Source organism: Varanus komodoensis, unplaced genomic scaffold (genome assembly GCF_004798865.1).
Source record: "Varanus komodoensis strain SLA01 unplaced genomic scaffold, ASM479886v1 scaffold36, whole genome shotgun sequence".
NCBI lineage: Eukaryota > Metazoa > Chordata > Lepidosauria > Squamata > Varanidae > Varanus > Varanus komodoensis.
Window position 1 is genome coordinate 372,280 of NW_025335873.1, and position 15,365 is coordinate 387,644.

A 15,365-nucleotide genomic window follows, 5' to 3' on the forward strand; every position below is an offset into this window, starting at 1 on the left:
GTTAGGGACGAGGCACAGGAACTTTTTTCTCTTGCTCCCAACATGACATGATGGGACTTGGGTGTCACTGTCATTTAGACATACATTCTGGTAGGTGGAGAGGTGTGAGCTGTGTTGCTGAAGGGGACTGAAATGAAGCAGCGCAGACCGAGAATTACCCTAAAGTCGCTGCTGCTTCCACTCTCTGGCACATGTACATAAATCTGTCAATTTGGGACTAATGTTTCATGCCTTCTAATAAAGTGGGCATTGTCCACAACAGTTTATGCCAAAATAAATGGTTAGAAGTGAGAGGAAGAACCAGGCTGGATCAGATCAAAGGGGCATCGAGTCTAAGTATGGAGCTGGCTGCCCACTGGATCCCACGGGCAGGACCAGAGTGCAACAGCACCTCCTGCCCATGTCCCCCAGCAACTGGTGTCCACAGGTACACTGCTCCTGATGTTGCAGATTGCACACAGCCAGGACTAATAGTCACAAACAGGCTTTATGGGGCAACAGGATGCTTTGTTGCCACAGACTAAGGTGACAGCTATATTGGAAATCTTGACCATGGCATTCAACACATCAATGAATATATGCATGCACAGATGCAAAGCACTACTGTACAATTTTGGCATGGTTCTGTTTTCCTCTCCTCTGCTTTACTCTTGGGCAGATGCTACTGCTTCAGAAGTTCACCCGGCACAGGTTGTTTGCAAAGTCTGTGAACAGTTAAGATTTGGGGTAATACCGTGTGGGTTGTGGAAGGATTTGGAGGAAGATGAATGATGCGGTGTCGAAGCACCCCCCACTGCATTTCCTCTGCAGAGTGTTGGAAGGACGTGATGTTGGTGCCTGAACTATAGCGAAGTTCTGAGAGGACTCTGACCTGGGCATCCAGCCTGTCTGAATACCCGAAAGCAAACAGAAGATACCCCAGCACAAATACTAGCACCCCAATAATAATCCAGATGTATGCATCGTAGAAGCAACTTTATGAAATGTTAATGACTTGTAGCAGGTGATTGATTTAAAAAAGTGTGACATGCATAAATACTTATGTACAGGGTTCTGTGAGAAATCAGAAGGGAGGGTTTGGCGTGAGAGTTCCCAAAACTGAAAACAATAAGTGTCCAGATTTAAGAACATGACATTTAGACATGAATTTCTCCGCTGCAAAACTGTTCATTTCAGAGAATTTCGATTTTTTCCCTTCTTTAAATTTCAGAGCAATGCACAGGGTGGTAACCTCCTCCATTCTCTCCTTCTGGCTATCCTTGGGGTATAAGCTTAAAGTGTTTTAGGGTGCAGTCCTGCTCATGTTTAGACAGAAAAAGGTCTCACAACTCCGAGCAGGGCCGCCTGGGCCTGGGCCGTGCCGGTATTCTAAGACCTCTTCTGTCTACATGAGTAGGATTGTGCCCTCCCTGGTTCTTCCTTGTCCCCACAGAGTAATCCATGTCCTGTAGTTTTGCAGGGGGCGGGCATCTTTTGCACTTCACCACCCATAGTCCCTTGCCAGTGTGGTTAGGAATGCTGGGAGCTGAAGTCCAAAGTGCCGGAAATCCTCCACCCACCCACCCCTAGGCTAGGGGGTCTCTCAGGGAGATAATTCTCAAGGGCCGTATCACCTGAGGCAACATTTGTCAGGGAACGGCAGTGGGGTGGTGAGAGCGAAGAGTAGCGGGGGGCTGGGTGCAGGGTGGGCGGCATTTGCAAAAGGACCCTTGGGCCGCAGGTCTTCCACCCAGGCTGCAGTGGGTCCCCCCTCTCACTTGAGACTGTGCTGGGTCTCCCGGTGACGCCGCAGATCCACCTTTCGCTGGAAGCCTTTCCCACAGAGCTCGCAGTTGAAGGGCTTGAAGCCAGTGTGCTTGCGGCTGTGGGTGATGAGGTTGGAGCTCTGGCTGAAGGCTTTGCCACAGACCTGGCATTTGTGCGGCTTTTCACCTGCATGGAAAAGAGAGGCGTGCGAGGCATATTAGCACAGGCATCTCGGGTGTTAGTATTACAGTGGTCCTTGCTCAGATGGAAGGCTGGTGAATAGCCCAAGAAGGGGACCTCCTCCCATGGAAACAGGATCCTGCTCGAAATTGCAGCCGCCCCTGTTTTAGCGCTTTACACAACGGAGTGTTGTTTTGCTGGTCAGCTACACTTGGACCATTGCGACAACAGTTCTGGTCACCAGTAGGTATTGGATATAGCGCCCCCCCCCGCCCCGTTTCCACTGGCCCAGCTGCCACAGGTTCACTCAATTGCTGTTGAGCTTGGTCCAAAAGGGAACTCATAAAGTGCTTCATTTAAGTGGAAATTCTCGATTTAATAGGATATGCTGGTCTGGGACCCTAATCAAGACTTTGAATTTGATTTAATGGGGAAAATGTATGCTGAGGTTGCTAGGATATGCAGTAAGAATGAATTTTCTGTCCGTGAACTTGTAAAAAAAGAAATGTGTATGTACAGTAGAGCGTTTGCTACTGTGTTTTTCGGCGCCAGGCCAAGACCTTTTTATTAAACGGTATTTTAATTGTTAGCTTATTTATTGATTTTATATCTTTGGCCAGGGCGTTTCCAATTATATTGTTTTTATATGGTTATATGTATTTATTTATTGTTGTAAGCCACCCCAAGGCATAGAAGTTTACTAAATAAATAAATAATAAATAATCCGTGGCTTCAGGCATCCACTGGGAGGCTTGGAACCTTTCCCCCATGGATACGGGGGTCCTGCTGTAGTCTGAAGATGTGCAAAAAGATCAAAGGGCTGGAGCAGCTCCCCTGTGATGCAAAAGGGCCTTTTGGCTTAGGAAAACGACGATTAAGGGGAACCATGATGGAAGTGTGCAAAATTATGCATGCTGTGGAGAAAGAAACCTTTTTCTTTCCCCCTCATAATTCTAGAACCCAATGTGTTCACCCCATGAATCTGTACGATGAGAGATACAGGGCAGATCAAAGGAAGTGCTGCAGAGTTAAATGACAGAATCCGCTTCCCCGAGATGCTGTGGCTGCGACCAACCAGTCCCTATAAACGGGGACGGGGCAGGTCCCTGGAGGTGAGAAGGCTGTTTGTGGCCAGTGCTCCTGAAGGGTATACGCTTTCCCCAGGATCAGAGGCAGTGTGCCTATATGCCCCAGTTGCTGGATGGTGCTGTTGCGCTTGTGTTCTGCTGGGGGGTCTCCCGGAGGCAGTGCTGGGCCACCGTGTGACTAGGTTCCTGGATGAGATGGGCCCGCCGTGGCGCTTACGTTCTGGGGATCGCCGGGCTTGCGCTGTGCTTCTGAATGAGACATCCCTTTAGGCCTGGCCAGAAGTTCGTTAAGGACTCCCCGCGCAGGGAGGGTGCCCTCTTACCGGTGTGGATGTAGGTGTGCTTCTTCATGTCGGACTTCTGGTGGAAGCGCTTCCCGCAGTACTGGCAGGGGTAGGGTCGCGTGTCTGAGTGGATCAGCAGGTGAGTGGAGAGCGTGGAAGAGCGCTTGAATGCCTTGCCACACATCTTGCACTCGAAGCTTTTCTCCTGCAAGGAAGGCGGGGTCGGGAGAGAGGGTCCCTGGGCGTCTCTGCATGTGTGCAACATCAGACCACAGGGACTAGGAACATTAACTGCTGAGACAGCCAGCAATGGGGGACAACAGGGCTCCTGTGGTGTTATCAGGGTAAAGATGTCTGGCTTGGGGACTGTTGCCGAGTTTTCTTCTTTGCGAGTTCAGCTTTCTTCTCGCGGTATTTTCTCGGCTGAGTAACGGGCAGGAAGGCCTTTCAACTACAGTGTGAGGATCTTCTTTGTAGTTTGGGCCCACCCCCTTGGCCTTCAGCCCCACCTACTAGAGGAATGTCACCCCACCCCAGAGCTTCTCCACAATGGAAGCTGGTCCTCAGACTGAGAGAGCTTCCACACCCGTTTTATCCCGTTCTTAGAGTAGCTCTCTGAAAAATGTAGTGGTTGGTGGGAGTGTTTGAAATTAAAAAAAAGAAAATCAGAAGAACTGCCTTTGGGCCACGGAGCGCTATGGGCCAGCCACGTTGGCTTCCTAGTTCCCCATCCTACCTGGAAGTGTATGTTGCTGTGTTGTTCCAAGCTCACTGCATGGCCGAAAGTTTTGCCACAGACTTTGCAAGCAAAAGGCCGTGTGCCACTGTGTGACCTTCGGACATGGACTTCCAGACCATGAGGTGTGGAAAATATCTGGAAAATAAAGTGCTTTGTGAGAACAACGGACACTCCGCCTCTGTTACTCCATCTCATCTGAAAGAGCTGGGTCTCCAGTCCCCTCCTAGCCCCACTTCTGTGGCAGAGGAGGGCGTCTGCTCCTACCTCCAAGCTCGCCTGTCGGGTTTGGCTGGCTGGCTGGCAAAGCCCTGCCCTTTGGCCAGGCCCCCCTGTTCCCTCCAACCTAGGTGGCATTCCACCCCCTTGGCAAGACCTGCCACTAGAAAGCACCCCCGAGTGTTCTCCGGAATGGAATTCCAGCTTTCAGGAGAAGGGTCTGATGCTCCTCCTGGTGGGAAAACGAACTGGCGTTTTTCCAGGGACACAGCTTCACTTGGGGCCATTGTGAGCCATATAAATGGCATCACCCCACCTGGTGAGAGACTGAAATGGCACTCCGGGGTGAAGTGGCACCCGTCTGGGCCATTTCGGGCACCCTCCTCATCCCAGGGCCCTGTGGGAGGCTCACGTGGCAGCCTCGCATGGCAGCACCAGAGGAGGTGCGTGGCTTGTGCAGAACTCACTTTGTTGCATATAATGCAGTGGAAAGTCTCTGTGTCTGGTGAGAATCGCATGCTGTAATCAAGCGGCGGTTCCAAGGCTGGAAGGAGGTGGGTCCCGTACAGGCCGAGGGCACGGTCCAGGCGGGCAGAAGACATTGGCCTGTAGCCATACGGAGGGTGGAAGGCGTCCCACGCAAAACCGGGTTTGTAGAAGGCGGGAGACGTGCTCTCCGCAGCACCACCCTCTTTGGCTTTCAAGGCCGGGACGGGTCGCTCTGAAGCAGAATGTGGGGTGGGGGAAGAGATGGTCATCCTGTGTATGATCCACCATTTTCATATTACTGTTATGACTACTAGTAGTGGCGATGATTGTATTTATTTATTAGCTTTGTATCCCGCTTTGTTCTTACAATGAATACAAAGCGGCTCACTTCATTCTCTTTATCCACACAACAACCCTGTGAGGGAGGTTGGGCTGGGAGTCTGTGACTGGCCCAGAGTCACCCGGTTGGCTCCATGACTGAGTGGCGACTAGAATCCAGTTCGCCCGAGTCCCAGTCCTGTACTCTTAACTGCTATGCCACCCTGATTCTCAGAAATAGCTGTAAATCCAAGGTGGGCAGAAAATCAGTCTTCCCATGTTCTGGATTTCAACACTTGAATTCCTGAACATTGGCCATGCTGGCAGGGACTTCTGGGAGTTGGCATCCCAAATATTTGGAGAACTTCTGTCCACTGCTGCTGTAAGTGAATGAATCAACAGGGTGGTGGGCTTCCCCATTTTAAGCTCACAGCAACCCTGCAAGGTAGGCTGAGAGAGAGTGACTTGCTCCCACTTCTGAGAACAGGCAGGCAACAGTACAATATTGGAGTTGCTGACAACTTGTAAGATTTCCAACTGACAGCTGCCAAAACTAATTGTAAGTCCTTCAAATGCAGCCGTGAAATTTCCCACCTATTTGACACCGAATTTCATTTTTTATTTTCCAATTTCATTTGTTAATTCATATGCTATGTTTTCTCCAAGGAATTGACAGTAGCATGCATTGCTCCCTCCCACATTTTATCCTTGCAACAATCATGTGAGGTGTAGGTAAGGCTCAAATAGCAATTGGCCCGTGATCTCTGAGAAAATTTAATTTAATGGCCGAGTGGAGATTTGAATCTGAGTCTTTGTAGTCTGGCACTCCAATCACTGCATTTCATTGGATCCCTAAATTGCCGTTTAATTGTTTCAGATTTTTATTTGCATTCTGTTGTATCACTGGAAACAGCCACAAGCAGCAGAATGAGGCAGGTAGCGCAGGTGGAGAGAAGGAAGGTGGACTTCCAGACTGCACCATTTCAGATTGCAGGCGGACCATCACATTTTCAGCACTTCCAGCATGAATAATTCCTTGCAAGTAGAAGTGCAGCTCAGCAGGGCTGGAAACATTTCCCTGAGGAGCTGCTTTTCTATTTGCAGGAAGGTTTTTAATGGGGGGAGCATTCAAAAGCGGCACTTCCGCATCTGCAGACTGAACTGATACAATCCCTCCTCTGCTCCCCGTAGGCCTCTACCATGTCACCACCCCCTCATGGTGTGGTGCGTGTAGACCCTGCACCATCTCTCACCTGGTGTCGGAGACCTGGGCACTATCCTGGTCATATTCTGGGCAGGGATGTTTTCTTCTTTGCCCTCGGCGGGACCATCTTTCTCTTCTGCAAGAGGGAATGGCAGGTAATCTGCGGTGAAGGCCTTACTCGGGGGGCCCTGGCCACTGAAGTCTGGCTTGGCTTTCCCTGGCCTGAAGGGCCACTGTAGTCCATGCACAGCAGGGTACCCTCAAGACCCCTAAAATGTACCATGGGGTCAAGACCACCCGATTTGCCTCATCTCACTGGCACTGTGTTGCTAGATACTTAAAAGACTTGGTGCAGGATAGGCCCACGTGAACGCTTCAAGAATAATTAGGTAGGTACATCTTGCAGGAGAGTTAAAAGCCGAGGAAGGCTAATTTATATAGCAAATGTCGGCATCATTAACAGAATGGATTTAAAGGCAGGTTACTTCATTTCCTGTCCAAAACACCCCAGTTGCTTCAATTAATTTGTACCCACCCTGGAACTTTCCCAGATCAATAATTCTCTTCAGTTAAGTGACCCCCTCCCCCATGAATTTATCAATACGGATCTTGCTTCAGATTGAATTCAAATTTCAGGTACTCCCTCCTCCCTTATTTGTGGATGTTTCCTGACTTTTTAGTAGTGCTTTCCCAATTTCATAAGGTTGGGGTGCTGCTGCTTTCAGCTGAAACATGGTGCATTTTGGCCCCACCTCTTCTGTTTTTGGCCCTGCCCCCCAGACCATGCCCCAGAGCTTCTCCAAAATGGAATCTGGCCCTCGGGCTGAGAAAGCTTTGACACCTTGGCTATACGTAACTCTTGCGAAACAAAGATAGCTGACATACTGGCAAGGCAGGGAGCAGTGGCGGTTTCCGGATCCCAGCGCGGAAGGAGGAGACCCTCATCCACCGCGCGACGCCAGTGATACGAGTGCGCCTTCTTGCTCTTCACCAGGAAGGATCTCGGCATCTCCTGTTCCCCAGCGAGCAAAGATCCAGAAAGACAATGAAGCAAAGAGAGGGAAGTAAGAACCAGGAGCATGCTGCTGCCTTTCCTTGATAAAAGATATCCAGCAGCCCCCAAAATGGACTCCGCCTTAAGCAGAAGGGAAGAAAACATATTGAGGGCGAGGAATTACTCCTTCAAATAGGTGGGGCATTGAACCTCCAGTGAGCAAACAAAGCCTCCAGCTTCAGTTGCCGAGTGGTATAGCAATAAAATATTATTTTTGTCTAAATATGTATAGGATTGTACATTTAGAAGAGATTTGCCCAACCTGGCGCCCTCCATACTGGCTATGCAAGCTGAGGACGATGGAAATTGCAGTCCCACACATCCCGAGGATGCTGGGCTGAGAGGGGGTGTCTGACCTGTTGATTCATTTGGGGGCAAGTGGACGTTTTTTTGACAAGAACAGATTTTAACCAGTTGAGAGAAAGATTAAGGCCACGAGGGCTGGCTCTTAAAGGAAAGCTTTTGGAAGGCAGCTTTTGGGTTATTGTGGGATCACATGAATAAATAAATGGACGGGGGGAATAGCATTGCTTGCTTGCTTCCCATCCACTCAGCATTGGTGACTAAGCACACGGTGGGGGAAATGCTCGTGACAAAAACTGCCCTTGAACCTCCTGACCTTTTGGGGTAGAGAGAGAGGATACAAGGGACCTGTTTTGTCTTTCGTGTCCTGCAGCGGCAGGGTTAATGGCCCCCACGGGCTGGAGCCCGACTCTCCGGAGTCTGTCCCACTGTGGGCTCGTGGGGCATTGCAGTTGCAGGGGTCCTGAGGAGGTCAGCTGGCTGTTTGCACACATGTGCTTCCCTTCCTGTGTCTTTCCACACTGAATACTTTTGCCTGGTTATCTTCCTTCGGAAATCGGATGCCCCCTTCTCCCCGTCCATACGCCCCTTTTTACCAATAGGAACGTCCTTAGCACCTGGTTTCCTTTTCAGACACACAGGGAGAGACTTCAGAGCACATGCAAATTGGCATATGTCAATCTATGCTCCTGCCTCCGTCCAGTGGGCCTGAGCTCCGGACCTTCTGGGTGTTCAGCACCATCCCTGCCTTTATCCCGTATTTACCCTTGTTCTTTAGCCTCCAGCCTGTGAAATCCTCCAGGGCCACCCTGCCTGCATCCCAGACAGTAACACAATCCATGAAAAAGGCATAATACACTGGAAGGCAATCAAGTGTCTCTTATTTGCATGGTCGTTTGCATTTTCTCTTGGAACTGCTCATGCAGTAACAGTTAAAACACACACCCAAAGCAAATTCTAATCTGTGTTGCCCTTGAGCTGTTAGTCACAGCCCCTCTCTCTGACCGGGTTCACTAGCCCAGTGTGGCTCCTTGGGGTTGCAGTGGCTGCTGCCCACCCTCTGCAATTTTTGCAGGCAGTCACTGTGTGAGCCTGGTTACCAACTTGCCTTTACAATATTCTCCACCCCCCGAATAAAAAAAAATCTGGACCTAGGGCTGGTTACTCCTTGGCATGTGCCAAGTAGAATCCCTCTATGCCTTTCTCTGGGCTAAGGAATCAAGGCTCCCGTGCCACTTCTCAGGACCAATCTACCTGTGAGGCTAAACACATAACCACCCTTTTAGCATTGCGCAGGGGGGAGGGGGCAGCAGGGGGGAGCTTGACATGTGCCCCACAAACTGGGGAAATCTGAACTCCCCTCCCTGAAGATGCATGGAGAAGGACGCTCTCCTTGATCCCCTTGGAAGCATGGGCTCCATAGCTGGCCGGAGAAAAACTAGCACTCGAGGGCCAAGCGAGTGCTCCCGTTCCAGGTCAGGGCGTCAGCAGTCCCGGGGCAAAGTAGCCCTATGGGCTGCAGCTTCACGGGGCAACACTGCAGGGCAACCTTGCACCGGCATGTTCCTTCTAGCTTGGGGCCTCCAGTTGAAGCAACTGAGCCAAGAGGGGACAATCCCGACTTAGTGTGAGGCAGTCCATGTGGAAGAATAAGATGTTATCGTCCTGCAGCGTGTGGGGAAGGGTTATCAGCCACAGGCTGGTGTCCATTATATGAGAGTGGTCTGTGCTCTCGTGTGCTGCCCTTGGACACCTTTCTTGGAGCCCAGCAGCGGTTTTGCCAGTACGGAAGGGATCTGGGGTCTGCACCCACAGAATGACACCATGCACAGCTGTGCATATGCTAATTATAATTGCGCTAAAGCCTGTGTTTTTTGTCCAAGGACCTTGTTTCCTAAGGAAACTTGTTTTTAAAAAGGGATGTTCAGTAGAAGAGAGGCAGCCATTTAGTTTCAGGAAAAAACCTTGGGCAGAGAGAATTTGGCTCATTTGGAGGAGGTACAAGTAAAGTACACGTGGGCCAAAAAACAGCTAAGTACAAGCCAGAATAAGGATTCAGTGTGGTTGTTGCTGTACCATGGGTAGTTGTGCTGTGTGAACCCAGCTGCTGCTACCATGGTTTATTAACCACAGAGAAGCCATGGCTTGTTGTTGGGTTGTGGTATGTGGATAGTTCTTTACCTTTAAACCTGACTTTGACTGGATGGGCCTTTAAATACAGGACACCTTCAAACAGAGGACTGCCCTCTAGACAGAAACCAGCCAACCTTAAGTAGTGGTAATCTGCTGTAAAAATGAATAACATGCTGGTATTTTATGAAAGATGCTTAAGGAGTTTGCTGATCTTTTTTTCCTCCTCGGTTATTTCCCTCATATGTAGCCATTACAGGGCATTTCTCACACTCATAAAAAAGAAGCAGGGTGGTGGGGAGAACAGGAAACAACAGCAGTCCATGTGGGGAAGCCTGTCTCCACCCTCTCTGATCTGTATTTGCTCAATGCTGAGAGATGATCAGATGTGGCATGAGCAACCACTGCTATGGACCAGGGCTGAGACCCTGTTCAAAAGCACCCCTTTTTTAATTCCAACTAACTCCCTAGGTTATGGGCGAGGGGAAGGTGGGCAGGAACTAGGGAAGGGGACGTGGCCTCTTGGAGCACCTCCAAAGTCCATGTTGGGACTGCAGGAGGACTGTGTTTGGCCCCTGGGATGGAATTCCCAATCTTTGGACTAAGGAGGCCTGTGAAACTGAGTGATGAATGGACGGTTTGCAGGTTCTCAGTCAAAGTTACCTTGCAGGGTTGTTGTAGGTATTTTATTTATTTCCATATTTATTTGAAGGGCAGGGAAAGAGAACTACTCGCTTCACTTATGCTCACTGCCGCAAAAAACACATTTCACAATTTGGGCTGGGAATTCAGTCAGCCTTGTTTACAAAATAATATTCCAATATACATAAAGCTGTTTAATAAGTACAGCGCTTAGACACATTCCCCTCAAAGTTTAGCACTTTGACACTCCACCGGTTGAAGCAGGAAAGATGGTGGCGTTGGCTGACTGCTGAATTCAGTGGAATTTCAAAGCGTTTAGCAAGGGGGACTAAAATGATCCCTTGGGGTTTTTATTTTTCCCCCTGAGGGGAAGGAGGTCTTTGAAAAGAGTCAGGCATCTCCCATTATCAGTGGTGCTGGACTGTGGGCAGAACATTGGGGCAGATGTCTGGCCGCTCGCTTGGCAGGATGAACAGAACACAGCTCCAGGACTGGCCTGCTACATTCTGAAGCAAACGAACCATGCAAATTAGCATAAAAAGAATGCCGTTGCCCCTCACTAAGGGCATTAAGTCTGCAATCCAAAAAAAAATGTGACTGCAGTGTCATGTGTGGCGAACATTTGGTCTCACTTTTGCCTCAAATGAGCAGCCTTGGTGTCATTTCCAAAACCAGCAACAGGGCAAGCGGAATCCGTACTTGGAGAGAGATTGCCGTGTGCTAGGAGGGCCCTTCCACTGTCTCTGGGAAGCTCTCTGCCCTGTCGCCCTGCCATTCAGGGGCCCTTGCTGAAATCAGGGGCCAAGGGCCCTCTGTGGCATTGGATTCCCCCAGACCAGCTGGCTTTGGACTCACCTGGGCACCACTCCTGCTGCCCCATCCCAATCTGTCCTTAGGAGGCGGGGTCTTGTAGAGAGACAAGCATATGGACATTCGCATATTTGTAAATATATTAGTCTATGCAAATATATGTATGTTTAGGGCCCTATGGGCCTGAGCCCCAAGATCTTTTCTGGACCTAACACTGTTCCTCGGTGGCTTCTGCTTTCTAGCAAAGTGCTTTCTCCAGCTTTACTAAATAAAATGCATTTATTACATTTTTATACTATGCAACAGGTAAAGCTCTCTGAGTGGATCACAACTTCCAAGTACTTTGTGGGAATAGAAAAACCCTTTGAAACTTTTTTTCAATGCTCTTGTGAAGAAAAAGGCCTCATCTCCAGCCCGCTAAGGTTGTACACAAACTTAAAACTAAGTCCTACTCACCCGGACTTCCTTCAGAGTAACAAGTATGCTGAAGTCATTGGTGAGCAGGGAATTTGGGTTCCTAGCCAAATTATCAGATGACCCCTCCACAGAAATATCTATGGGGGTTTAGAGAATATGGTTTTTACTTCAGTCAGCTACCAGGTTTTAAGATTTTTCTCTTTTTTAAAAAACAAAATTCATGTGTGCATGCAAGTATGATCCACTTATTTTGACTGTATTGGATGCAATTCCTTATAACTTGTTGCCTATCCATTCAAACAACAGCTTTTTAAAAAATTGTATCGGAGAATGGAGCCGCATTCTTCACACCATGAATGCCTTGAGCCAATTTACCATAAAAAATACTAGCTCAAACTTAACCACCCCACACACAACGCATACTTTTATCTGCCTTACACTGTGCCTATTTAACAAGAAAGTTGCCCATCTATTTTTCCCACATCTACCTGTCGCTAACTTTGCATCTTCCACTCAGAGTCACAGTCCAACACAGGGACCCTGGAGGGACCCAGGATACCCATATACATTTATACTTGCAAAGATGCAGCCAAGTGTACAATCCTGCATGTTTAGAAACAAGTTTTTTCGCTGGGAGTTGCATGGCTTTTTTTCTGTTTAAACAGGCATGGGAGTGTGTCTTAGCATATTACGGTGACTAGAAACAAACACCTGCAAATAGCAAACTATTCAATATTCTAAAGATTAATCCATTTTCCATACTCCTCCCCAAAACTCTTGAGTTACATATTGACAGTTTTTTTCTGCTCCAGTGCCAAAAATTAATGTCCAGTCTGTTCTAGGGGATCTTTTTGTGAGGGCTGCTTTCACAGTACGATCCTAAGGACATCTACTCAAAAGTAAGCCCCAATGAGTTCAATCATCTTTACTTTCAGGTTGAACTTTTTTCTTTCTTTTTCCTTTTCCTTCAATAGAATAGGCTCCACTTGCAATCTTATTCCCATTTACATGCGAGTAGTCCCCATTAAACTCCATGGAGCTTAGTTCTGAGTAGACTGTGCTGCAATTTACTGTTTGTTTGCCTTTCATCTTTTGAATGCATCCACTAGAGTTATTTCGAGTTAGCAGCAGCCCATACCAACCAGGTGTTCCTACACCCATTCGTTGCTTTTGGCTTTTTCCAAATAGCAAAACAGGAGGATACCGATTAATTGATTCAGAAGAAGCAATCACTGACTCTGTATTGTTTTTACATTCACTTCGAGCCTGAACCTTCGAAGAAATGTTAACTGCTCAGAGATCCGAGAATATCATGCCCTGTGCAAGTAGCTTAAATCCATGGATAAACTTAATCTAGCACGTCCAACCCCAGGCAGGGACAGGTTTATCCTGGCCAAGACTATTCCCAGTCGATGTCTCTCTCTCTAGATACTGGTGGGGGGGAGAGAAGAGAACGGCCCCCCAGACACATCCCAGGTGCGCTTCAGCTTGGGCAGCCCTGGCTGCCCCGCGTCTCGCAAGCGCTCCGCTTTGCGACACGAAGTCGAGCCACCTGCCTGCGGAGAGAGCTGGAAATGGGACTGCGCCTTAGAAGCAGCTTTAACAAGGATGCGGGGCGGCGCGGGGGGGGGGGGGTCACCTGTTTGCAGGGCGGTGGTTCGCGGATTTAGACCTGAGACCTCCCCGGGCGATGTCCTCTGCTCTTTGGCTCTCCTCCGTGAAGGCTGTTTCGCATGTTCACATGTTTCTGCAGAGGTCCTTCCTGTATCTTATTGTTCCCCCCACCCTCCACGCACGGGTTCCAGCCTCCTCCCTGATTTTTCAATCAGATTATTCGTGTCAAAATCTGTGGCAAGCCAATGAGGAAGCGAAACTCTGGACAGTATGTGCTTATCACCGGGACCCAGACTTTGAAAACTTGGAGCCAGGCTTCGAAAACTTCGTGTTGCTCAATCCACGAAGGGGCGAAAAGGCGCACCTTTTCACAATGCCGTTTTGTGTCAATTTCTTCTTCTTCTTTTTCGCGAGAGTGTTCCTTTGAGATACTGATCTTGCAAATATCTCCCCCCCCCCACCCCCCAAGAGGCAAAGGGAGATGGGGAGGCCATGTGGCAGAGTGGTGAGAACGCTGGAGCCAGACTCAGGTTCTAATCCTCTCTCGACCATGAAGCTTGCTGGGTAACCTGGGGCCAATCATGGATTTTCAGGTTAGCCTTCCCCTCTCCCTGGGTTGTTGTGAGGGTAAAATGGAAAGAAAGAAGGTGGTTTTAGGCTTTGGGCGCCCTGAAGGAAAAAATGTAAGATATGAATAGACAGAAAGAATAAAAGGGCTCCACTCTGTCAGCTGTAAGCGTGTTGGGTGACATTGGCTCAGCTGCTGACTCTTGGCCTAACCTGCTTCACAGGGCTGTAAATTCATGATATTTATAACCTACCCTTTTTCCTTTCAAGGGACTTAAGGTGGCTTGCATAATGGTCCCCTCTCTCTTAATCCTCACAACAGTCCTGTAAGGTAGGTTGGGCTGAGTCAGCAACTGGCTCAAAGTCATACAGTCACTTTTGTGGCTGGGCAGGGACTTGAGCCCAGATCTCCCAAGTCTGCTACACTGCACTGGCTTCTTGAGAGGATACGAGAGAGAAGAGGGGGTGCCTTGAGTCTTTGCGGGGATAATGGTGGGGAATAAATTAATGCAGTGTGCCTAGGCAGATGTCCGAAACACCAAAGAAATAGTCATTTCCCTGCTTTTGTGTCATTCTTTTCCCCGTTCTGAAAGGTTAAAATGGCTCTCCTGAGGCCGAGTTCGTGGAAGAATCAGTTTTTAGCCACCATCGCCTGGGCTATTTTAAATATATTTTTGGCCTCACTTGCTTGCCTTTGGTCCCACTCAGCCTCAGGAGCATCTCTAAAATTGAATTTGGCCCTACTCGTATTTTAGACACTGACATAATGATTTCATAGGTGTTGGTGGGGATTTTAAACACACATAACTTCAGTTATTAAGTACACAGAACATGGTTATAATTCCTTTACCTACCCCAGCAACTGCTTTAAAACTACTCCTAGATTCCTGCTAGGTTAGAGCAAAAATGAAAAATATAACCATTTTCCAGCTCTGAGGAGGGGAAAGATAGAAAGAGTACATGCGGTTTTGCATTTAAATTCTGCTGTGCCAGCACGATTCCAAAGGAATCGAATGGAAGTAGAATTCTGCTGCCCTGACTCTCAACTCATTCACTTAGCAATAAGCCCTGTTAAGCTAAACCAGGATCTTGTTGCTGAAATAATCTTGTAACTGCGCATGCCCAGAGCGTTCGTTGCTGACTAAAAGAAGCAGTGCTGGGGACTACAGTGACTCCTAAGTCTGACCCAAGGTGCATCAGTGACTCAACTTGAGATTTCTACAGTTTTTACGCCCAAGTTGCTCCAGGGCTTACCATGTGGCAGGATATCCTGAAAAGCAAGTACGACTATGGCAGAGGGGGTGGGAGGGAGGGAATTTCAAAGGGGCAGGGGCGGGTGGAGGTTAGGCTTGAGAAGAGACTTAAGACTCGACTCAAATTTCCTGCGATGACTTGAGACTCAACTTGGACTTGAAAGTAAAGACTTGAGACTTGACTCGAGACTTGGAATAAAGGACTTGAACACACCACTGAAAAAAACGGGAGTGTGGCTTTCTTAAGGGACGCTGCTCAGGCAGGAGCAGCTGTGGTGTGCCCGGGCATGGCCATTGCTGGCCCAAGCAGG

General features: G+C 48.7%; 1 protein-coding gene across 5 annotated transcripts; it reads right to left on the reverse strand.

Moving 5' to 3' along the window:
- Positions 1 to 956: 956 nt before the first annotated feature.
- Positions 957 to 13,387, reverse strand: GFI1B (growth factor independent 1B transcriptional repressor). Of its 5 annotated transcripts, none has more exons than XM_044440055.1 (7): positions 13,260 to 13,387; positions 7,150 to 7,276; positions 6,314 to 6,400; positions 4,721 to 4,974; positions 4,035 to 4,172; positions 3,338 to 3,503; positions 957 to 1,932 (listed from the first exon to the last, which is right to left on the reverse strand). In XM_044440055.1, the coding sequence occupies exons 2-7, from the start codon at positions 7,271 to 7,273 to the stop codon at positions 1,754 to 1,756; spliced, it is 948 nt and encodes a 315-aa protein (XP_044295990.1). In that variant the 5' UTR covers positions 7,274 to 7,276; positions 13,260 to 13,387; the 3' UTR covers positions 957 to 1,753. The 5 variants fall into 5 exon arrangements, with proteins under 5 accessions (XP_044295990.1, XP_044295989.1, XP_044295988.1 ...); XM_044440054.1 differs by having other exon boundaries at positions 7,150 to 7,399; positions 13,260 to 13,314; XM_044440053.1 differs by lacking the exon at positions 13,260 to 13,387 and adding an exon at positions 12,825 to 13,057 and having other exon boundaries at positions 7,150 to 7,399.
- Between the last annotated feature and the right edge of the window lie 1,978 nt (positions 13,388 to 15,365).

Excerpts from the sequence above, each read along its gene's own strand:
- GFI1B (XM_044440052.1), bottom strand. The coding sequence starts at position 11,332 with ATGCGAATGTCCATATGCTTGTCTCTCTACAAGACCCCGCCTCCTAAG. Across the intron at positions 7,277-11,248 it reads GCAGCAGGAGTGGTGCCCAG|GAGATGCCGAGATCCTTCCT; the intron begins GTGAGTCCAAAG and ends GCTGGGGAACAG. Across the intron at positions 3,504-4,034 it reads ACAGCAACATACACTTCCAG|GAGAAAAGCTTCGAGTGCAA; the intron begins GTAGGATGGGGA and ends CCTTCCTTGCAG.